The sequence below is a fragment of the Rhynchophorus ferrugineus genome, unplaced genomic scaffold (assembly GCF_030347505.1).
Source record: "Rhynchophorus ferrugineus isolate W39M unplaced genomic scaffold, kcgeb_rfMv2 rfM6, whole genome shotgun sequence".
NCBI lineage: Eukaryota > Metazoa > Arthropoda > Insecta > Coleoptera > Curculionidae > Rhynchophorus > Rhynchophorus ferrugineus.
This window is the reverse complement of record NW_027472585.1, coordinates 10473060-10498328: the sequence shown is the minus strand read 5'-3', so window position 1 is coordinate 10498328 and position 25269 is coordinate 10473060. Positions and strand designations below refer to the sequence as shown.

Sequence of the window (25269 nt, the reverse complement as noted above, 5' to 3'; positions counted from 1 at the left end):
ATTACATATATCCCCGCCAAAATTCCTTAACAATCACGTGATAGAAGCTATCCTTTTTAGTTGTTTATTTCTCTATGGCGCCAAAATATATTTTTGTTTCTCACGTTGAAATAATTTAACGTATATGGATAGAAAGCTACCTCTTAAAGGGATTGATATTAAAAATCGAAGTAACTTGTTTCTATCATATATGAGAATGTGAAATGAGGACGTCGATTTCCTGCAAGTGAGATAGAAAATGGTATATTGGAAAACTATAACAAGTGATTGAAGGAGTATCAAGTATATTCTGTGAATAAATTATAAGTATTTATTGTAAAACCATAAGTGTTAATGAATATTGCTTTCAAATTTAACACTATACCTTATCGATCGGCGCAGGAATAATAAAAATAGGGGAATTAGAAAGAGAAACACAACCTAGATTCCAGTTTTTCGTTCATGTCGTCGACTGCCGACGCTTGTGCTGCCCTCTTCATTGTCAATGTTGTTGGTCTTACCAAATGGAGTCTAATGGAGTCGATTTAATTAAAATCTTTTGAAAATCAATCAAAAGCATGAGAAAACAAAAGCCAATGGTAAAGAGCATTATATATTTTAGTGAGGATTTAGCCTAAAACGCGTTTAACCGTGTGTGTGCTAGTGAAAAACGTATAAACGTAAATGTTTACAATTCAGACATGGGAGCCACCTCTGCTATTATTTGACAATCTACTTTTTAGATATATTTACCAAGCATATTTATATTTTGGACAGAAAGAAAAGATAATTTGATAGATATACCGGACGAAGATTTAAACGATATGAAAGATGCGAAAAAAGATATCCAAGCAACGTATTTAAGTTTGTCTACAGACTATGTTAGATTCATTTATTTCTAAAATAGTTTCTGTATTCAGTGTTATTCAGAATTTGTTTATAATTACTGATTAAGAATTATAGAAAAGTTAACGTAGATGATAATGTTTTAACAAAGTGATAATTGGAATTGTAACAGAATCTTCTTCCTGTTGCAGTAAGTGAATGTTTGGACAATTTTACCTTATATATTTGGTGAAGCTATGTAGTAAGTAATTTGTTATGATATTTATCTTAGCATAAGACCTGCTACATTATTTTATAAAACAACATATTTTGACTATCAATAAATGTTTTTATAGAATGTGTAATGCTTTTTTAGGTTATAAAATAATGTACATTATCATAACAATATTTATTGTAAGATTAATAAATTGATATTAAGTCTAATTAATATAGATATTTTTTTTTGTTTAAGTAATTCCATTTCTAATGCTTATTAATTATTTTTTAGGATGCATAGAAAATATTTTACCAGCACAAGGAAAGTGCAATGTCTCAGAGGGTAAAAAGGCCTAATAGAACTGATGATGGCTCGGTTCCTGTTAAAAGGCGTAAGGTTAGTACTTGGTGATATATTAAATTTTAGTTATTTTATATGACTTATTTGTTTGGAAAGATAAAATGTAGTTTGTTGTTACATTTGAATCTTCAGATAAAGAACATTTAAACCATCATTTCTGTTAGATTAAACTAACTGTAAAGCATTATTATATGTTCTGATATAAATGAAGAAAACGTGGTTTTGCAGCGGACGACGGCCGAGGAAGAGGAGGCGGCCTCCTTGGCGGCTGTGCAAGCCCAAAGTTCCTGGCAACCCCGTTCCAATGATTTAAAAACAATTTATAATCGGACTACAACTGAAGCTCCGGCTGAACTCTTCCGCAAAGATCTGATAAGGTAAGTTATTAATTAAAATGATTACGAAATTATTGAAAAGGAAAATTATCAGTGCCATGAAATTGCCGGATTCTGAACCACTGGCTTCCGATGAATATTGGGTGATTGCGGATCAGTGGAAACAGGAATGGGAGAGAGGGGTACAGGTGCCAGTGAATCCAGATTCCCTACCAGAACCATCTGTCAGCACGATGACTATAAAACCTGTAAAGTTGCATAAAGATTTTCGATTGTAAGTAATATTTGTTATGGGAAATATATTTAGAAAGAATGCTTTTTATACAGGATGATTTTCTGATCTAATTTTTTTTTTGAATATTTTAGACCGAAAAATAAATATATAAGAATAACAAAAGATGAAAATTTTGATGAGGATGAGATTAGTCTTTCTCATGTACCTGCTCAGGCAGAAGCGGCTTGTTCTTATGACTTGGATGAGTGTGATGTAGCCTGGCTGAAAATAACTAACCTAGAACGGGCGGCGTGCGGTCAGAGTCCCATTTTTGAAAATCAATTGGAAAGGGTGATTGAGAGGTTGGAGTTAAGGTGCTGGGACAAAATCCAATCTATATTGAGGAATGAAGAAGGATTGGGCATCGAATACGATGAGAATGTTATTTGTGACGTGTGTCGGTCTCCGGACTCAGAAGATGGCAACGAGATGGTTTTTTGTGATAGCTGTAATATATGCGTTCATCAAGCATGTTACGGGATAACGCGTATACCTGAAGGTCAGTGGCTGTGCTGTACTTGTAACATTCACAAGAGGCCAGACTGTGTTTTATGTCCCAACAAGGGAGGTGCAATGAAATCGACGCGGACTGGTCATAAATGGGCTCACGTCTCTTGTGCGCTCTGGATCCCCGAGGTTAGCATCGGCTGTGTGGAGAAGATGGAGCCAATTACTAAGATTTCGAGCATTCCTCAGAGCCGCTGGGCTCTATTATGTGTGCTTTGTAGGGAGCGTGTCGGCGCTTGCATACAGTGTTCTGTAAAAACATGTAAAACGGCGTACCATGTGACCTGCGCCTTTAAACACGGATTGGAAATGCGAGCAATCATCGAAGATGAGAACGCCGATGACGGAGTAAAATTGCGATCTTACTGTGAAAAGCATAGCAAGTCCAGTAAAAAGAGCGAGAAGAGCGTATGTTCTGGATCGGAAGACGATGACTGTAAGCGAAAAAAACGGAAAGACATGACCAACGATGAGAAAAATCAAGCCCGAGCAGCACGCTTACAGGAAATTGAAGCGGAATTTTTTAAGCACGTAACTATTAAAGACATTAACATGCACATTGAAGTGGACATGGATGGTCTACAGTACATCTACAATTACTGGAAATTGAAGCGAAAAGCCGGGAACAATAAACCGCTTTTGCCGCCAAAATCAGAAGACGTCGATATGCTGTCGGATAAGCGGGAGCAAGCCGATGAGAAAATGAGGATGTTTGTACAACTTCGTCAAGACCTAGAGCGTGTTCGCAATCTCTGTTATATGGTGAGCCGAAGAGAGAAACTGAGTCGCACCTTCTTCCGGATGCGCGAACAAACCTTCCATAAACAAGCGGCCGTTTTGGATTCTTCCAGTACGTTACCTACGCCGGTCGTTCAGGCTGTGATCGAGGCCAATCACGGACCTTCAATCTACGACCGCCTTTACTCGCACAACGAAGCGGAAGACCATACTTCTGACTTCAATGTCATCTTGGCCCGGATTGCAGGCTCCGAATCACCTTCGCGTTCGGGAGACGATCATCGCTCGGACATTAACGGGCTGTTCCATGACGTTAAGAACAATCCCTATAAAAAAGTGTATTTCAACGGGTCTTCCAAACGCAGGAGCAATAGTTTCTATGATAGCAGTCTCTCGAGTGCGAGCAGCAGTGATGAACGACCGAAAGATAATAAAGAAAAACAAGTGCACAGCAGTTCCGAGGATGACCTCTCGAAAAAGAAAACAAAGTCGCCTCGAAAAACGAACATTCGCCAAAAGAAACGCATTTTATCCAAAAGTAAGGTGGATACCAGTAGCGAGGACGAAAAAGTTACAGATAAAAAAGAGGCACCACCTTCACGATCTCGTCTGGAACAGGTGGCTAGTGAACTGGGTGATACTGGCAGTGACAGCGACGATCTTTTGCCTATTAAACCGACCCATACCTCCGACAATCAAAAGAAAACCATGTCTTCGATATATTCTGATAGTGATAGTTCTGATGTATCGATGAAGAACGATGATAAATCATCAAATGCTACGAATGATTCACAAAATAAGCTTCGTACGAAGGCAGCAGTAAAGGAGTTTTCTCATAAACCCAGCAGTTCTAAAAATATCGTAAAAGCAAGCATAGAGACAAAGAAGAAAATCAAAAACGACGATATACAAGTTAAGAAGAAGGATTACGTGCCTTCAGAATTAATTGTTCCTCAAAGGCAGGCAGCGAAGAAAGCATCTGAGAATTTGAAGTTGACTAATCGCAATAAGGAACAGCATGCTCCATCCACCGAGGAGGCATCCTGCAAAGCAGACGACAAAGAAAAGAAGGATGTTAAACCAAAACCCAAAAATAAGATTCTGAGAGAAACGAAAGAATCAAAGGAGATTAAGGAGAAAGAAGTTGAGCCCAAAGAGAAAAAAGACATTAAAACAACTCCAGGTACGCCAAATAAAGACGGAGAAGTTCAAGATTTGTTAGCATTTGTGCCTCAAAGACAGGCAGCTAAAAAGGCTGCAGAACATATTAAGAGTGGATTAGTAAAACCCAGTACAGCAACGGTGGATAATTCGCAGGCTTCAGATATTAAATTGAAGGATCATAATGAAGCTATCATGAAGAATAAGAAGGATGTAAAAGAGCCTGAAAAGAGTAAATCTGACAGCAGTAAAAAGTTAGAATCTGAACATTGTAAAGTTCCGGCTAAGATTCAAGAGACCAGGCGAAAATCATCTGTACACTCTGAACATTCATCAAGTACTTCGTCGTCGACATCAAGCAGCTCCTCGGATTCTGGTAGTACGTCTAGTTCTGATAGCGAAGAAGACACCGAAAAAGAAACCCCCACAACTACCAACGGACCTCCGCGTTCCGAGAGCCTTTGTTCAAACACATCGCAGCGGGATGCGAATAAGCGAACAGGTAACGCCAAGGACTGGCCCTTTCTTGACAAGGGAGCCCAGTCTGCGGCGTCATCTTCTTCATCCGATTCAAGCGACTCAAGTTCCTCATCAAGCGCTCGTCGAAAATCACCAACACCACCACGCAAGCCTTCACCATCACCAACAAAAAAATCTCCCTCGCGTCAAAAGAAATCTCCTACACCACGAAGAACATCTCCTGTCGTGCAGTCCAAAGTCAGTGATGTTCCCAAGACCGATGGGACGGCTCGCAGAGGTCGCAAGTCCAGTGGTGACAAGAAGCTGTCCACGTCGCCTGCTAAAAGAGAGGAACCGAGTCGAAGAGGTCGTGGACGGGCCCCACGCGGCAGACCTCCCCGCACATCACAACACACCAGTGATAGGATCGGAAATGCTGATGCTCGGACAAGAGATTTGTCTGATGACCAACGTGTCGGTGTGGAAAGAGAGCCCAAAGGTAACAGAAAGGGAAAACCAGACTCTAACGCTGTGCATCCCGTTGTCGGACGCGATCAGGAAAAGACGGAGTCCACCAAGTTATCACCTACGTTCGGCAAAACGGACAAAAAGTTGATCGAAAATGTTCAGGGCGCAAAAGAACCTGATTTGGAACGCGAAATACGAGAAAGGAAAGCTGGCAAAATCGGAACTGTCAAATCCAAATCGACTCTGGACAAGCTATTTGATTCAATTGAAAAAAGAAATGAAAAAGAGAAATATGCGAAAGATGCGATTAAAACAAAATCACCTGAGCAACCCCTTAAAGTGTTAGATAAACAACAAACAGATAAGGATAACAAAACAAAACCACTCGAAGAGGAGAAAGACATTCATTCAGATAAAATACCGAAGAAAATTGATTATCCCAAAATCGATACGTTAATCAGGTCTCCAAACAAGGAATTAAAAGAACAAATAGAACGAAAACTAGATACAGTTGAAAGAAAATCTAACAAAAAATCTTCTCCTGTGAAAGCGAAAAGCATAGATGATATTTTTGCAGATAAATTATTGGCAAATAGCGAAACAAAAGAAAATAAAATCGAATCTGAGAAGGTACAAACGAAGTCTTCAAAAACCACCCAAGAAATAGTACCAGCAGTAGAACTTCCTCCAAACTCTAAAACAGAAAATGACTTTTATGAAAATGTAATGCCTCAGCAAATTAATGACTTTAGTTTGGTTATAGAAAGCAACAAGTCAGATCTTAAAGATTACGAAAATGAAACTGAGAACGCAACGAAATCATTGGAGGTTCTGGATAGCAGGTCTATGTTTTCGCCAAACACCCATGCTAAAGACACTGATCTGCTTCAATTTGTTGATGATTTTGGACTCAGCAAAGATGATATGATAAAACCATTACCAATTCAACCATACAATAATTCATCAATCAAAGAAGACACTCAGGAAGACAGTGCCAGGGCTACTCTCAACTTAGTTGAGAAGCTTCGTTTTCGTATTGAAATAACCAAAAAAAGCACTACGAGAGACGGGGAAGCTCCTATGAACAACGCTGTTAAACAAGAAAATGCTGATAATTTAACTGACATAACACCAGTTGCTAATTTAGAAGTACCAGAGGAATCATCTATAATGTTAGTTAATGAGAATATTGATAATCTTACACCTCATTTTACAAAAGAGTTCATTGGTGACAAACAAAGCGAACAATCGCAGCAATATCCGTTCAGTAATTGTGAACCAGTACTTCCGATGGAATCCGTCAAGAACATTACTCTGCAACAAGCACAAGATCTTGTACACTCCACTCATATAGATGGCGACGAACGATGGGTCCCTCCAAGTGAAAATTACAATACGATACAATCTCAAGAATCTTGCAACTATCTTAGCGATACTCAGATTAATGATTCGCAACAGTTCATGCAGTATCCTTTAGATCAGCAAGCACATTTGCTCCCAGAACAGCCGGTTTTAAATTCTCTGCCGTCGCATATTGAATCACTACCAAAAGAAAAATCTTTAACGCCCTCTCACGATCCTCGAATCTCACAAACACCATTATCACTGGATTGTATGCCCAGTCCTTCTCCATACCCCGACATACACCCGCAAGCCAAATGGGCGGACATTCATGTCATGCCGAATCGACGTTCCTCGTCCAGTTCAAGTTCAAGTTCCAGTTCAAGCTCGAGAAGGGAGGAAGATGATGGTAAAATAAACCAGGATATTCGGATGGTTAATCACTCGTCGCTGGATATGGCACCCTACATGTCTCAGTTAGCACCCTTCCCCACCAATCCCATGGACAACTTTCCACCCTACACAGATCCCACGGCACAGTTTGTACCTGTTAGCCTCTTCCCTCCTCCCAATGTTAATACTCAACTTCCCTATACCTCCACAGGCTCTACAGGTATGTTCCCGCCTGCCTTCGGAGCATCGTTCCCGCCATCTATCCCGCCACAGACGAAGCCCGCTGACGAAAATGTACCGTTTTCGTCTCCGTGTACGGCGGCCTTTACCTCGTCGCAACACAACATGGCTTTGACGGCAGCTATGGTCAACCTACCCGCAACAACCCAACCAATTGATCAGCCTACCGAAGTAACGCCACCAGTAACCTCAAGTGAAAATTCCATATTGCCAGCGTGCAATCAAATAGAAGAAGTATTGCCATCAACGATATTAAATAGTAATAGCACTCCAACTAATAACACTCTACCTTCTCCAAGTACATCAAGCAGAAGTTCAATAGGTGAGTTTTATTGTAATTTAAATTAATGAAAAAGAATCCCATTGAAATGCTAAGTCTGAACATTGTACCGTTTTATTATCGGAATTAACTGATTGCTATATATGTGAAAAACTCTTACTGTAACTTCTTTCCTTCAGTTTACTTTTGAAGATTTTTGATTGTAATAATTCTACCAAGTTTCCATGATGACACATCTTTGAACAAGCTCTGGGTCTAACTAATAAAACCACTTTTTCGACCAGGCCAGACACAATTCGACTTGATTAATGCTTCCCATCAAGAGTTTTGTTATTTATTCCAGCGTTTGTCTAATTTTGTACACCCTATAATTGTGTATAATTTCTTTATTGGCGCCAACCTCTTTTTCCTTGAGCTTTTTTTTAATAACTGCAAGCATCAAATTTTTAGTCACTGGAGGCAATATCTGGACTATACAATTTGGCAAAACAGTTCCAAGCGCCATTCGTTTAATTTGACCATCGTGTTCATCGATTTGACATGATTTTTTATGACAATTTTTATCTGATAAGGCTGCATTATTTTTTCGCTTTTCGGAAATATGACGAATAAAAAGATCTAAAATCTCCATTTTCAAAGCGCAATTTTTTGTCTGTCTTTACATCTCACATAAACCTTTTAAATAAAGATTATACATTATTCTGATCCTAGCAGTAGGAAAAATCGAAATATATTACTGAAATAATTCTTAATTTTGTAGGTAAGAAATCACCAACAAAACCGACACGTACATCTGCAAGAGTGACTTCTCAACTTATGAACAAATCACCGGCTAAGTCTCCTGGCAAGAGTCCCAGGCAGGAGCCAAGCCTAAGACAGTCTGGGTCAGGAAAAGGTCGTGGAGAAGGCAAACGAGGATCCGCCAAGTCGGGTCTTTCCAAGGCTCAAGTATCAGGCCGTGGCCGAGGACGTGGACGTGGTCGTGGTCGAGGTGGTCACCACAACGAATACGATTTTACTGGCGGTAACACTATTCATAATAAACTGGTCGGTACCGTGTATGATCTCGATTTCGATGACGATATCTCCAACGATAACATGACCGACCTTAAATCGATGAGAGAGCGACGCAAATCCGTAGACGTACACGAGAAAAAGTACGATTCGTTCTCGTCGCCTCGCTCTCCGAAATTTTCCAGTCCGAAAAACCGATTTCCCACCGATCTGCGCGATCTGAAACCACCGAGTCCGATTGCAGAGAAATGTAAAACGGAAAACAGCAGGGATAGCGAGACGCCGGTTTCCTTCCCAGACGTCACTCCGGTATTGCCCGGCCCGGTGGATATGAGGACATACAACAGCTCCACCTTCGATCAGCCCACCTACAACGAGCAAAATCTGCTTGGCAGTTTCGTCACGGGGACGGCGGGTCCGCAAGTTCATGAAGATATAGACGAAGAATTCGAAAAGGATCTTCGTACGGCCCTCACCACCGAAAAGACAGAAGATCCACCTCCGTGCGAAATTGTAAGCAATAATAGTAACAACATCAAAGTATCTCTGTCAGATTCCCGAAACCAACTCAAGGTGAAAATCAAGGGTCCAATAGCGAATTATACGTCCAATGCCGCGCCTCCTCCCGCCATCGACCCCGTTTCGAATATAACCGTTACCCCCGTTAGTAACAACGCGGGAAGTAGTGTTTCTGTCGGAATATCCGGTGGTACTTCGAGCCTAAGACGGATGAGAAAGAAGGAGTTGTTGAGGCAATATTGGACGCAGGACATGAATATGGACGATCCCTCTAGCAATTCCAGTTTCACCGCCGCCCCCACAGCCCCTCCTCTTAACCGTACAGTTATTACCATTCCCAAGGCCGTGGCCTCAATGACCAGCATACCCACTAAAGAAGATTATAGGGATTACAGGACGGACGCCGATGACATACTGGAGACCAAACATCATAAAAAGTCGAGACCTGGTGGATTGTCTCGAGAACTAAAGCAGTTGGAGTTGTCAATGGAGGATGACCACCTGGGAGACAGGCGACGAAGTTCAGGTAGTAGTATATCCAATAGTTTCGACACGGGCAACAAGCGTAGAGGACGACCTCCAAGGCCCACCGCCACTGCACCAAAGCTTAAAATCAAAATTGGCAACACCGACAGCAGCATCGTCACGGGCGAGAAGGTGGAGGAGAAGAACTTGCGGCCTCCCAAGAAGCGATTGGCCACGATACCGAAACCGTCGGTGGCCGACCTGCGTCGCGAAAGCATGAAGTTTCGGAAACTGGTGATGGCCGACCTGAAAGTGAAGAAAAAGAAGAAGGACAAAAACAACAAGCACCGCAAGAAGGATCGCAAGAAGACGGACGCGGAGGTACAGCTAATTTCAAACGAGGCGACTTCGAAGTCTCTGCCTAAACTCATTATCCGTTTCGGTAAACCAAAAACTCATAGTGAAGTGCAAGAGGACGCGAACGCGCGAACTAGACCTCCGGAGGATGGTGCGGATAATAAGCCGCCGCAGAAACTCACGCCTATTAAATTGAAACTGTCGCGATGTGGTGAAGGTTCCGGTTATGTGATGAAACCGACCTCGACGTGCGACGCGGGCTCCGCGCGTACCGAGGAGGATCAGGTCACGCAACCTGGCCAGCCCCCTCCCGGAACCGTCCAGACACCAGCCGAACCGGATGCCCTGGAGGATTTACCCGACGCCCTACAACCGGCCCCCCCTCCCGTTCCACTCAATAAAGACTGTGAGGTTAGGTGATAACTGTTTAACGTACCGATGTTGCATTATATTTAGGTTGATAAGAGGACGAGACCGTACATCAATTCCTTCGTTGCGATGGTGACGATTGAAATTTCTTTTATACATCACGTTTGATTACAGGATTCGGAATCTTCGCTATGAGATTAATTATATAAGATTCGTTGATATGTTTGGGGATCAAATCCGACCACTCAAAGTGTCATTGGATTTGATTCAAGTATGTTTTTTCATTGGTTCCATTGGTGGGCGTAGTAGGCATGTTACCGTCACCAAGGTTACTATCAAATTCAATTTTATACGAGAATAGCCAGATTCAACTATATGAATACTCAAGTTGTGGTCAGTTTAGGTAGCATTATGTCATTGTTAGATGGATGTGAATTAAGAGATGTTTAACGGGGCTAAGCTTGAGCGTATTGGAGAAAAAGAAGTACATTATCATGGTAAGTTTAGTATTTAAACATGTCGTGTGATATTATGGGTTTTCTTTATAATTAGAAAAAAAATGGTATTATATTCCGAAAATTTATTCCGAATCCTGCAGCCGCATCCTTACAGTGTATAGACTTTTAGCCAGGTCAAGGATGATTAAAGGTTTACAAAAAAGTAAGAAACTAAGTTATTAATCTGTACAAAGTCAATTATCAACACCTTTCAGATCGTAAGACATGTAATCATATTTTTGTACATATTGTAAGTTACGGTAACTGTGAATACATAAGATAGTACTAATTTATATATTTCATTTAAAATGATTTCGTGTTGACAATTTTTTAGATAGACGGTTGTTGATGCATCGGATATATTGTACAGGACAAATGGCTTGAGCATATTTTTATATTAAGATTAAGACAATTGTGTTGTGATTTTTTCCGCTAAGCTTATTATTTTCTTTAAAATATTTTATTACAAAGTTGAAAAGAGAGCCTGGATTTATTGGAAATAGATTAATCTTTATTTGTAATTTTCTATTTGATATATGTACATTAAAAATTCAGTATTGTAAAATAAATTTTAACATGTTTTAATTACAAATAAAGATTTTATGTCGTCGTCTCAAAAATATCTAAAAAAAATGATAGCTGCAAGGCAGCACATTTGTTGTTTATTTGTGACATAATGCAATTTTGATTGAGTATTGAAAATAGTTTAATATAAATGCAATCACCACGGCATTTTGTAAATAGATCATATCGAAAATGCCCGATTTTTTAATTGTAAAGAAAAATTGTTTTATACATAATTTTATCGGCAATAATGAAAAAATAAATTTAGATACAAAGCAAGCCATTTGTTACTTACTGTTAAAGAAACAATATTATTAACTACTACATTGAGAGTAATGAACAAGAGCTATATATATATATATATATAAATATATTTTCATTTAATTCTCAATTCCCTTAAAACATTTTCTATTTACTCAGTGTTTTTTAATTTATTTATTTTTTATTCGATGTAAAATTTTTGTTGTTTGTTGACGTTGTTAATGATAGGTTATTTTTTAAGAACGAAAAAACAAAAGCATTGCACCAAGACCTCCTTAAAATTTCAACGACGTTAATTTTATTTTTAAGTTGCATAAATGAAATATTAAGAGCTTTATTTTGTTGGAATTTTAGTGAGATAAAGTGGTTTTATAATTTTAAATATAGCTTTATTTTTTTACTTATAATTTAGAAAACTTTGTAAATAGAAATTGTGGCTCAGATTTTTTAAATTTTATTACCACTGTACAATGAATAAACTAAAAAACGGCACAAGAATTGTAAAATGTTATTTAATTTGTATATTTTGTTTATAAGCCGGACTGTAAGATTTATGTGTATTGTTTAAAATGTACACATAGTTGATTCATAAATTATATCCAGTTTTATACAAAATGTATGTGTTTTTATTTTTTAGATGATATAATTAGACCTATTTAATTTAGAAGTCAAACAGGCTAAAAGCTGTTAGTGTGTCTAGAATTGTTATTAGACCCAATACTGCTGCAACGGTGGTAGGCTTGAATATCGCCTTTGTAAAATTCGACAAAGAACAAGATGGTTATTCCAGTCATGGCAGTAACGGGCTAGGTAAGGCTGGATACTGTCTGACTTATACAGTCTTTAAGTTGATCATTAGCTGATTTTTATTAAAAAGAATACCAACGGGGTTTGTTAGAAGTGACCATTTATTTCTTGTGTAGTTTCATTTAATTTATAAAACATACATCATAAACGTTTAAAGATAAGGAAGTAAATGAACATGCTCTTTAAAAATGTTAATTTTTTTCAATTGCTTTTCGGCATAGGTCTTAATCTTGTAAGCTGTAATGAAGATTGATAACATGAAGCCTTGATTTTTATTTTTAAATACATATTTTTTCTATACATGAAAATATGGAATCTGCTACACGCTATATTGGTATAACTAAAGTATAGAAAAGAATAGTGGAATAGTAGATCTAAATCTAAATGGCACTATTTATTCTAGGAAAATTACTGGCGAATAATCTGAAATTTTTGTTATTTAGGTTGTAGGTAGTTATGTACATTATTGTGGAATGGCTGGATAAAAATGAGAGTAAAAAGGATTGAATTTTTATGTTAATACGGGGGAGTGCAGCTAGATTTTGTAGAATATTTTTATATATCATACCTTAGTATGACTCTCCTTCAGCTCAAAATAATACAAATTCACTAATCACTAATTCTTAAGAGTGCTGTTGCTTAAATATGTCCAATCTCAATAGGATATAATTTTTGAAATCAAATTGTAAAAGTTAAAGCAGTTTCTAAATATGAGGCAGTTCTTGATATATAATTTAAAAAATATATTGTTAAAATGTTACGGAGTTTAAATGTTTAGTAAAACAATTTCAAGCTTGTGAATGTTGACTCTCGCATGACTTTTTGTAAAACGTATAAAGTTCCATTTAGTTCGTATCAATCGGTCATATAGAAATGTTCTAAAACGATGTTAAAAAATATAATCAAAATTACTTCATACATTTATTTCAATACATTTCGTAATACAACAATTTAAAGAAGGCATAGGGTTAGAATAATCTAATTATAAAGGCGATCTGATATATTAGAGGTATTTTGTCATGGTAGGCTAAAGAACATAATCCCTGCTTACTCTTTACGCGTTTTATTTAATTTGTTAGATACTACCCCCATTGCATAGTATATTGTTGACAACCCCTATATATCTATCTTCCACTCCACTCGGAAAAACTGCTTCGTGTCGCTGATCTATCGCTTTCGCTTCCAATAACTTCTCGTCTTTTTGAAATAACTTTTTTGAGGATGTCTGCAACACTTGTGTTCAAGATGGCGTTAATACAACTCGTACTCGACGACTGCTGTGTATTTTTTAGATTCTGCTTTTGTCGCTGGAGTGACTGGGGGTCGACTACGCAGGAAACCGATCGTTCTCTCATCATTATGGTGTTGACGTCGTCCTTTCCGTGGATCTGAAAGAAAACAAATTAGTTTCGCGTTTGTTCTTGGTGGGATTGTTTTCTCGCCCGTACTTTGGAAGCAGAAGGTTGGGAATAAAAGGACTCGTTCGAACTATCGTCCATTTCGCTCCTTTTCATTGCCGTGTTCAGAATATCTGTCACTCGTTGGGAACATTTTATCGCCTCGTTGATCTTCAACAGAAATAATATTTATGATATTATGTGTATACAATACCAACAAACAGTAACAGTGTCTACTGTTTATTATATAAATTAAACTTAATCAATTCGTATGAGACAGATGTTCGACGGTCAAAACGTCGCAAAGTTGCCGCCTAAACTTTGAGTTTTAGTTCATTTTAGCTTAAAAAAATTCGAAATAAAAAATAAATAAAAATAAACAATTTAAATGAAACAATGAAACTAAAATAATGTTATTAAATATAATTTATATTAATATTATAGTACATCTATTGCATATATTATCTCGTTTTTGTTCGAAGTAATTGATTACAGACGCAATATCTTTCTGACTGTTACTACCTAGTAGCTTCGGCATTTTAAATCAGAGTAATAGGCAGCTATTTGAAATTTATCAAAGCTACGTTTGCAAGCAAAGTGCCAAAACAATGTTAGTCGGTTTATAACCTGTAATTATCACCACTAATGTTTTGAAGAATTTTGCAGGCGTTTAACAATCAGGCGAATTTTATCGGCTGATTCGGTTACATGTTCGAACGTATGAGATAGCATTGTATTTTTTCTTCAATAGAATAAAATGAGAAGGAATTGTCTGTCTGAAGACTGATTTTAAAACGAATTTGCGATAAGCAATATATTTGACATCGAGATGACGTAAGTTCACTGTTATTTTGAATTGACTATATGTAATCATCTATCCTGTATCAGAATAAATAACAATCTGAAGTGGTCTTTGCAAATATATGGCATTGCCTAGGGTCAAAAGGTTTTTAGAGAATTATGTAAAAATCCAAGTCACGCTCTGAATCAAGAACCCAAGGATGGAGCTTGACCTATAAAAAACCCGACACAGAAACTCGATGATATTTTTTCTCCAGGTTTCTTCGAGTAGCTGTGTTGTCAACTGTAAATTGTCAGTCACTTGAATAAATCATACATAATCCCTTCAATCCTCATATATATTATTACTTCAATATTTTTTGTAACTATAAGGTGTATTACATTAAAATTATAAATAATTTAGTCAACGATCGTAATCTTCAAATACATACAAATAATTTTAAACTTAAAAGTTTGACAAAATGTTAGTCATTTCTTTTGATACGTATCAGATGATATCAGTATGACAAAAGAGAGCCAAAGGTACATTTGTGTTTGAGGGACCTGCGCGGTACTACATAGATATATTTATTATATAGTATATATATATATATATATATATATATATATATATATATAGTATAGTATATTATTTAGTATATTTATTGACAAAGTAAAAAACTAACAAATGGAATAGACTCCCCGAGGGGATGCTGTGATGTATTAATATCTGTTGAACTAGTTGCCTAATTTTCCTTCGTTACCTTTAATTATGTTTCAATACATTTCCATGTTATAAAGAAAAGTTTTAAAAAGTGGAGGCCAAGGGGTTCCTCGAATCGCGGTGAGTCTTTTTCGGACCATAGTCCTATCGGGAAGCTTCAAAGCGCATTAAACTAGCAACTAAGTTGGCCACCGATTCCTCTCGAAGAATTCGGACCTCCGTTTGCCTTATGTTTTATCATTGTTTAAATAGATGTGTGGTATTGACAATAAAGGGCTAGTTATTATAAATATATTATTGGGTAGTAATGTTAGTAGTCTAAATATTAGTGAAACTTTTAAATATTTGTATGCTATCTAAAGATAAGATGCAAATATGTATAAATATATTAATGTTATCAAAGCTAAGTTTGCAAGCAAAGCGTCAAAACAACGTTTGTCGGTTTATAACCTGTAATTATTATCACTAGTGTTTTGAAGAATTTCGCAGACGTTTGCAGTTTACTGTTTCAGGTTTATTTTGAATTGAATATCTGAAGTGATCTTTGCAAATAGTATGGAATTTCCCAGGAGTCAAAAGGTTTTTATAGAATTATGTAAAAATCCTAGTCATGCCATCAATTAAGAATTCAAGGATGGAGCTTGATCTATAAAAAACCCGACACAGATACTCTAAGAAATTTTTTTAGCAGGTTTCTTCGAGTAGCTGTGTCGTCAACTGTAAATTGTCAATCACTCAAATACATCATATATAATCCCCTCAATTATAATATAACAGGTCAATTGAAAAGTCCCCGGCCTACCATAGTAAAACACATTATTTTGGCAAAATTAGTTTTTTTTATTCAACATAATTCCCTTCTGATACACTGATCATAGCGACCCTCCAACTTTTCGATACCAGTAGTTTTGTAGTACGATTTGCCCTTTGCTTCAAAATAGGCCTCAGTTTCGGCGATCACCTCTTCATCGTCGAAAATTTCTTCCCAGCGAGCATTCTTTTGAGATTTGAGAACAGGAAATTGTCGCTGGTAGCCAGATTTGGAGAATACGGTAGATGAAGGGGCAATTCGAAGCCCATTATAGATGGATTCATGGATTTTTGTCATCGTTTTCACTGATTTGTAACACTGTGCATTGTTTTGGTGAAGCTGCACTTTGTTTTTCTTCAAATGCGGCCGTTTTTCTACGATTTCGTCCTTCAAACGGTCCAATAACGCTATGTAATAGTCGCTGTTGATGGTCCTTCCTTTTTCAAGAGAGTCAATGAAAATTATTCCATGCGCATCCCAAAATACAGACGCCATTACGAAACTTTGCCAGCTGACTGTTACATTTTCCTACGCTTTGGAGCGGATTAATCGTGTGCAGTTCACTCGGATGACTGTTGGACTTCGGAGTGAAATGATGGAGCCATGTTTCATCTATTATCGCATATCGACACAAAAACTCGGGTTTATTACGCTTGGTCATCTTCAAACACTGCTCCGAATCATCAACTCGTCGTTGTTTTTGGGCAAAAGTGAGCTCGCGCGACACCCACTTTACACAGAGCTTTCTCATACTCAAACATTCGTGAATGATATGACGTACACGTTCAGTTAATATCTTTAGATTGATGCCTGCCATTTCATTCAATTTCAATTTACGGTCATTCAAAATCATTTTGTGGATTTTTTTAAATATTTTCCCCGGTAACAACCTCTTTTGGGCGTCCACTGCGTTCACCGTCTTCGGTGCTCATTTCACCACGTCTAAACTTGATGGTTGATGGTTGATTTTCCTGGGGCAGTATCCGGAAACTGGGCATCAAGCCAAGTTTTTGCTTCAACTGTATTTTTTCCCTTCAAAAAGCAATATTTTATCAACACGCGAAATTCTTTTTATCAATTTTTTTTACAATAACAAAAGTTGCTTCACTCAAAATGCTATAATTAGCCATAATTAGTTAATTATCTGACAGCTGTCAAATTTATACACGCATCTTTTGAGGGTTAGTGCTAACTAAAAAAACATATGGATTTAATTCTAGTGGCGCCATCTATATGTCAGGTCGGGAACTTTTCAATTGACCTGTTATACTATTATTTCAATATATTTTTTAATTATAAAGTTTATTACATTAAAATTATCAATAATTCATTCATAGATTGTAATCTTCAAATACATACAAATATTTTAAACTTGAAATTTCATCAAAATGTTAAAGTTTGACAAAATGTCAGTTGTTTGATACGCATTAGAATTTAACAAATAAAAATAAATCCTTTTGAACGCGAAATTGTAAATTCTTACCTCGTCAACTGTTAACATAATACATTCTACTGAATTCTTTTCAGTAATATCTCTTTGAGTACTTCCTTGGCTTTTTCTTTCTTCCGATGTTTCCTCTGCGGTCCTTTCACCACCATCCGAACTAAAAGTTTGCTCGGTGGAAAGGTGATGTAACCTGGCGTTGCTGTAGTTCAACCAAAAGTTATTCCACTCGCCTACCTTGTTATCAACATCTTGGGCTGTAAAATGTCTCAATCTACTACGGTGAATTATAAACGGCCAGTGATTACCTGGAACGTTGGATACGGCGCTTCCAAAATATTCACTGTTAACGCTTTCTATCCAACTGAGATAGCTGGAACTTGATGGAGACATCAAGTTTCGGTCAGTTATTCTGTGTTCCGTGGTGGTCGTGCTGCGTGAAACGTAGTCGGTATTGTCTGATGATGTTTCCATTGCACTAAGTGTTCTATAATCCATGATAATTTTAGTTACGGATCAAAATATGTGAATATGTAGGGCGGGTAGATATTGGCAGCCTAAGGCAGTCATATCATTTTGACGGCATCTGTTTAAATTATTACGAAATAACAAAATTGAGAGTTTCCCATTGAACCTTAGTTTAGGTAACAAATTTTTTTTTAGTAATGAATATTTCGCATGGGCGGTATTAACATGCGTAATTAAAAATTATGGGTGTTTAATAAATGGTTTTCTACGTTTACTATAATCTATCCTTCACTACGATCAGTTGATTACGCTCAAGAAATAACATTCAACCCAAATTTGAAAATCAATGAATGACCATAAATAAAAATCTTCATGACACTAAATTAAAAAACAACAAAAACTAATGGTTCAATTAAATACATTTTCACACCAGAATCGGCGACGCTTACAGAAACGACACTAACAATCACTCAATAAATAATGTTGAAAAATGTATCATCCGTTAAATTATTACTATATTTCAATTGTTTTTTAAACAATTAATTAAGAGTTTTACTTCAGATGCATATTGTTTCACCTATATCATTATGTATATACGTTCATAAATAGAAGGCCAAATGAACAAAAAGAAGGCCAAATCGCTGTCAAGTAGAGGGGTTGGTTCAGTTACATTTTCAGTAACTAAATTCCTAACTTGGGTTTTCGTGATTGCTGCAGATTGTTCTCCTCGAACAGCTCAGACCTCCAGTGAACTGGATTTTGCGAGTGGTATAAGTACTAGAGTGTGATCGTAAAAGAACGGTTAGTTGTAGGCAAAACTGGTGTCTGTATTAAGTGTTGTATAACATTAAATTAAAAATTACAACTTTTTTATTTAAATTATGCAATAAATAATAGTCATTTTAAATATACCAAATAGCATTTAATAAAACTAACGATAGTTTGCAACGAATGATTGTAATAAAAGTTCGCTATCCACAAATTAATAACTTATTATAGTTTTTAACTTATAATCACAATATAAGGTATAAAAGAAACAAAACTCATATATAAATTTAAATATTTGTGTTTATATATATATAATTAACTAATAATATAATACTCGTTGCTAATCTAATTGCAGATATATTTTTCGATTCAAAAAAGAAGGCCAATGATTTCTTTGAGTGCAAGTAGTGTATTGAACTTAAAATTATTCTTGATTAAGGACATAATATTGTACCTCCTCAAAGTGCTCAGACCTCCCAGTGAGACTGACACAACGCATTATATAAATTGAAATATTTTATCGGAGAAAAGCAGCAAGTTGCAACTTAGAAAGCTCTGTAAGTTTAGTCCTCTATAATTTCTTTATGATGAAGCTTATTATAATTTTTTAAAAAGCAGCAATATTTTCAAAGACTATAAATAATAAAGCCCCCAATAAATATAGGATAGTATAAATTTAACATGACTATATGATAATTTAATATTGAATTTACATAATAGTAACTAATCAATAATAGATTATACCATAAAATGTATAAATTCCTTGAAATAATAAAAATTAATGTATATAGAATACTGAAGTATATATTCTTTGATATAATAATATAATAAACATGACAAAAGAAAGCCAGAGATACATTTGTATTTGAGGGATCTGTGCGGTACTACATAATTATATTTGTTTGAATTACGGATTACTTGACAGAGTAGAAAAGCTCTCAAAAACAGAGACCCCAAGAGCATGCGTTATCGTACGTACAAAAGAAGTAAGATGTTATGTATAAACTCCTGTTAATCAAGTTGCCTAATTTCCCTTCATTGCCTTTAATTGTGTTTCAATTCATTTCCAATTTTATAAAAAAAGATTTAAAAAATGGAGGCCAAGGGGTTCCTCGAGCACTCAGTCTCTTCTTGGGACCATAGTCCTATCGGGAAGCTTTCAAAGCGCATTAAACTAGCAACTAAGTTGGCCACCGATTCGTCTCGAAGAATTCGGACCTCCGCTTATCTAGTTTTTTGTCATTGTTTAAATAGATGTGTCGTATTGACAATAAAGGGCTAGTTATTATAAATAAATTATTGGGTAGTAATGTTAGTAGTCTAAATATTAGTGAAACTTTTAAATATGTTTATGCTATCTAAAGATAAGATGCAAATATGCATAAATATATTAATGTTTAGTGGCCAACACAGTCTGTGTAACTATATGTTGTGTGAATGTATGTCACATATACAATAAATTCAAAATAATATTCTAATTATTGTTTAGTTAAATTTTATGTAATCTATTTACTTTTTTAAACATTTGAATAAGAAAGAAAGATGATCAAACATTAAATCAAATGATTGACATATCTATTTAAAAAAAATCTATTCAATAATATTTCACTACTGTAAGTTTTAAGAATTCATATCTGTATTCAATTAGCGAATTTGTAAATTTATTTAGTTTCTTTACATTCGTTCACAGATGGTAGTTATATAAAAATAAATTAAATACATTACCTATGTAAAGTTTTTCCTGGCTCATTTGAAAATGAATTTCTATTTGTTTTCCTCTCCGAAATAGAAGCCAAACTGTGCCTATATTGAGGCTCCCTCCTATATTTTCCCACTGGCACTGTTTCATCTGAAAGAAGTATATGCAACCAGTTATGCTCCAGAAATCGTTGGTTTTTATTTACCATCTTCTGTGCTGCTAGTGGATTCGATCCGATCTTTTCGGAAAGGTAACGTATTCGCTCGCCTGACTACAGTCCCGGTCCTTATAAATGTCGGAGCAGGGCTTCCGTACAGCGCCAATTCGGGCAAATTATCTTGAAATATCGAAAGTTGACTGGAGGAACTGTTCGAGGAACCCGATTGCGAGGCACTACCATCCCTGGACATGGTTTTACGCGAAAAGTCCGGCCGTTTTGACGAGAAACACGCATTGACTATGCGAGTTTTCGATCTTATAACGTTAACGATTAGTTAGACGGGTATCTAGGTTACATTTTTTACACCCCACTAAACACAGGCGTCTTGTTATATGCGAATAATGCCTCAAATTTGTTTTGTTTGATAATGAAGTTCACGCCATAAAAAAACTCCAAGTCCAAGGTCCGGGGTTAGTTGAAAATCGACGGGGACCGACTATAAAATCACCTTGGTTTTCGATTCGAACTTTTTTCGACTATACTGACTATATCTTAAAGCAGTGTTACGGGGTAGCATTCACCACGCTCGAATAGACAATATCCATGCCAACGATTAGCAATAACGCAAAAACACCCCAACCATAGAGAGCATCAAAGGGCGCTTTCGAAACTATATAGATAAAAAAACACCATTATATACGAGGGTTCTTCTAATTTTTGAAATTAGTATAATAATATGAATTATTTATTCGTTCGCCTAACATTAAAATTTGTGTTTTATTATTATACTATTTGATGATATTGCAGCTTTTTAATTAGAAATATTTATAGTATTAACTATAATTTATTAATTCAAAATAAAATAAAAGTAAAAATTCTAAGTATAATAACAAAATGTATATATTGTAACTTATAAGTTATTTTATCGACATAAAATCTATAAAATATTCTCTATTCTTGGATATTTCTGATTTAACAATCGATCAAAAATTGTATTTAGTATTAGTTGTGTATGCAACCAACTAAACTGATAAATCTAAATGGTGTTCTAAATTTTGAACTGTTTATTGTTTTAAGAATAACCTCTAATTTGTCTTGGATTTTAACAAAATATCAATGAAACAAAAGCCACAATAAAAGTAGAAAATAAATAAAAAATAGAAATGAATTTTGTGAATAACTGAATTAAGGATTATATTGTCAATTGGGAATTATAGGAAATTCAAACGGCGCTTTGGTAACCATGTAGATAAAATATAACGTACGCACGTAAAATATATGGTATACGTTCTGATTATCAAAACTAAAACATTTATCATCGGTTTATCAATCAAATTAACAAGACGGCAATTTAGTGATAAGTATCTAGATTTATTGTTATATAAATAAAAAAATTCATAGATATTAGATATAATATTCAAAATAATAAATACTAAAACTAAAAAAAATCTAATCATTCAGTTCTTGATTATTTTAAAAATAATCCGGAATTAGTCTTGGACCAAAGTTAAGTATCAATGAAGTCGATTGGTGTAAGCAATATCGAACTACTCGAACTAGTAAGTACATTAAAATAAGACAAAAATGCCGACAGTTGTTATTAAGAATATTTTTGCAGTTTAAAAAGGTTTATTAGGGATTAATAAAACACCACGCCATAATTGAGCTACAATGTATTTTATATATTATTTGATGTTACACAGAACGGATTAATAGTCTATAGGTCTTCTTTTTTTCATAAATTGGTAATTTGTTATCATTTCATCGCTTATTCTGCCTTACCAAAACAGCGTCTAACTTACAATATTTTACACGCATTGACATACATGTTTTTCAGAGAGCGACAGTTTAAAGGCAGTTTGACTCGGTATTAAATGTAGATAGGACGTTTTGAGATCGAATAGCATGCTTAAAATGTTCAACGCTGCTTTGGAAAGAGAGATCGATGCCCCGAAACCCGAAAGTACCCTCTTGGGGTCCAGGACGTTTTGGAACGGGCGATTTTTGAAGATTCAGCCGAAAAATAATATTCCAATCATGTTCGGTCGTTGAATAGGAACAAATAAGATTATCTGGCTTTATGGTGCGAGCGATGAGTGGTGTAGGGTAAGCACCAAATCTCCAAAAAGTGGCCTAGGACTATTCGGAACGAAAAATACAGTATCTACAAGTGAAAGATTGAATATTATAATAAGAAGGCACCGCTGAAAGAAGACGGGGGAACCATAATACATTATCGCGTAAACAGCATGTAGTCTTCTAGTGGATTTCTTTGTACAATGCTCCGCAAACCATAACTGTTGCGCTGCAGGAGATATTCGAAATAACGCGGACTGTTTTTCGACGTCCCCGCATAGCAAAGGAATACTGTCGCAAATAATTTTAAGGAACAAAAACTTTTATTATTATAGTAAACATTCGGTCCACTCTGCTTCATGTTCGGTTATTTACATAAATAAAGCAGACGAAAGATTTATTGCCATTAACGTATTATTGAGGTGGTTTGCCTCTATCAAACACTTAAACGGAGGACTACATGAAAATAAAAATCTAATCCAACAGCACTAAAATTCATCGGTCTAGACTCGTTAACTATTGGTCTAGATACGTCAGCTCTTCTCTAACAAATATCCTTTATGCCAGAATCATTAACATAACAAAAAATATATAAAAAACGATTCAACAACAACATTTCATACCATGATAGTGGTAGATGATTTTTTCGGTTGCTATACAACGTACAGTAAGTGCTAAAATTAAGTATTTATTCGGAAATGTCAATGTGACACACGGTAGGGTTAACATCACTTTTCATCAACATTTACCTATTCAGCAAGGGAGATTTTCGAGAGCCCAATATAGGTCAATGTTAACGGGCTTTCTTATTTACTTCTAAACGAGGACAAAAACAAAAAATTCGAGTTACTTTTGTCGAAAAAATATCCTGAAACAAAATCACGATACTAAAAACTCCAAACAAATATATATTTTCCGCATTTGGTAGGTTTCGTTGTAAATTAACAGAAACAGTAAAAAAGTATTGACTTCCTCACGTGATCGGGAAACCAAGCAGCACTTACATTTCGTATATTTGAAGAAGGTGTTAGTTACACATACTTAAAAACTTTAGTTAGGTTCAAAAGCAATCTATAAAGATTAAAGTAGTTGTGTTATCGAGAGATATAAACTCTCAAAATTATATATATTTTCTGATGTTTTAACAATTCTTATAGGTGAATATTACTGAGGTAGATTGACGTTAAGTCAGTAAAATGCAATTAAATGGATATAAATATTCTAGACTGCATGCTGTTCTGTAAAAATACTCGAGCTTTCTTGCCAATAGATTATAATTATATTTTTTTACTCTAAAGTATTCTGAGAGAAATTTTGTATTCATCTATCTGCTCATACTAGATCCCCGTCACGTACTCACTTCAACGCGGGAAATATATCTTCGTTGGAAGATCATACTATACCAATCTCTGTTTAACAAACAGCAGCGATATATACTAACAGCTATAACACCGCCCTAATATAAAACTCGTAATATCGTTTTATTTTTTTTTTCATTTTAACAAATTCGTAACAAAGTAGGTACCAACATTATTACCGACGTCCCGAGAGCTGAGCCGCCCTCTTGCCCGAGCGAGTTATGAGATTCTTCATGGGTCCGGCTCTACGGCGTTCGGCCAGGCAGTAATGTCGTTTACGCGTGTCATTCAGCAAATTCAACAGTATATTTCGAGAAGCGCAGCCTGGATAAACAAATAAATGAATGGAACTGCAAGAAAAACTGTAATCAGCTTATGAGCCTGTGAAAATGTCTTGATCTACCTCAATAAAAAATTAGGCATTCGATTCTTTAAGATCTTGAAGTCGTGCCAATTGATGTGGCTCTAGTTCGTCGGGAATACTGGCCCTACCGCCTACTACTTGTTTGGGTGTGTCGGGATCAGAGTTTTGTGGTGGAGGCGCTTGGCTAACTGAATTTTCCGCCGTACTGGGTCCTGTTGTTTCTCCTATATATTTATCAGTAAATATATTTGTTTGTTATACCGAACAATAGTTACTCACCATCACTACCTGTACTACTGCTAACAATAAATTGGCTAGAACCTGAATCGGCTGCTGGCTCAGGCTCTTCTATCTCTTCTACCTCTGCGTCATAGTCCCTGTTAGTTATTATTTCCTCCTTCTTCGGCGTTTCGTTGTGTTCTTCCACAAGAGGTTCTGGTTCTTCGTTTTCTTCGCAATGTTTTTCGTCGCTGCATTGCTTGCTGTTACCATTCTTGATATCTTTATTTCTATCCAGCTGCTCGTTTTCTTCCAATCCCTCCTCGTCTTCTTCTTCGATTACGTCATTCTGGTGATTAACGACCGCCGTTGTTTCCTCTGGCGGAGGGAATGGTTGTTCTGGTTCTTCCATCATGGGTGTCGCGGCCGTGATCACTATTTGAGCAACACCGAGGCCAAAGTTATCATCCCTTTCGGCTTCATCTCTTGATTGTTCGATGCTGGCGCCTGTCTGTGACACAGAAGAAAAATATGCAGAATGGTATAGTACAACAGTGGTATAAGTTGTTTA

At 36.2% G+C, this 25269-nt stretch overlaps 3 protein-coding genes across 7 annotated transcripts in view; 1 reads left to right on the top strand and 2 right to left on the bottom strand.

Moving 5' to 3' along the window:
* Nucleotides 1–221: 221 nt before the first annotated feature.
* Nucleotides 222–12238, top strand: rno (PHD finger protein rhinoceros). 5 transcript variants are annotated; one of them, XM_076408963.1, is made up of 7 exons: nt 222–578; nt 1017–1066; nt 1313–1417; nt 1610–1758; nt 1811–1990; nt 2083–7619; nt 8338–12238. In XM_076408963.1, exons 3-7 carry the CDS (start codon nt 1352–1354, stop codon nt 10350–10352), a joined length of 7947 nt encoding a protein of 2648 aa, XP_076265078.1. In that variant the 5' UTR covers nt 222–578; nt 1017–1066; nt 1313–1351; the 3' UTR covers nt 10353–12238. The 5 variants fall into 5 exon arrangements, 4 of the variants coding, with proteins under 4 accessions (XP_076265078.1, XP_076265076.1, XP_076265074.1 ...); XM_076408961.1 differs by having other exon boundaries at nt 463–659; nt 723–1066; XR_013006366.1 differs by having other exon boundaries at nt 464–1066; nt 8338–10798; nt 10854–12238.
* Nucleotides 12239–13417: 1179 nt separating this feature from the next.
* On the bottom strand, nt 13418–21072 carry LOC143199168 (uncharacterized). Its single transcript, XM_076408987.1, has 6 exons — nt 20727–21072; nt 20548–20671; nt 17895–18073; nt 17626–17843; nt 13879–13998; nt 13418–13818 (listed from the first exon to the last, which is right to left on the bottom strand). The coding sequence occupies exons 1-6, from the start codon at nt 20929–20931 to the stop codon at nt 13555–13557; spliced, it is 1110 nt and encodes a 369-aa protein (XP_076265102.1). The 5' UTR covers nt 20932–21072; the 3' UTR covers nt 13418–13554.
* Nucleotides 21073–22337: 1265 nt separating this feature from the next.
* nwk (FCH and double SH3 domains nervous wreck) overlaps nt 22338–25269 on the bottom strand; it is a 28950-nt gene continuing 26018 nt past the window's right edge. Inside the window, exons 18-20 of the mRNA XM_076408937.1 lie at nt 24759–25209; nt 24519–24703; nt 22338–24465 (exon numbers count right to left, since the gene is read on the bottom strand). Of these exons, the coding sequence (XP_076265052.1) occupies nt 24531–24703; nt 24759–25209 (624 nt within the window). The 3' untranslated portion in view covers nt 22338–24465; nt 24519–24530. The remainder of the gene's footprint in view (nt 24466–24518; nt 24704–24758; nt 25210–25269) is intronic.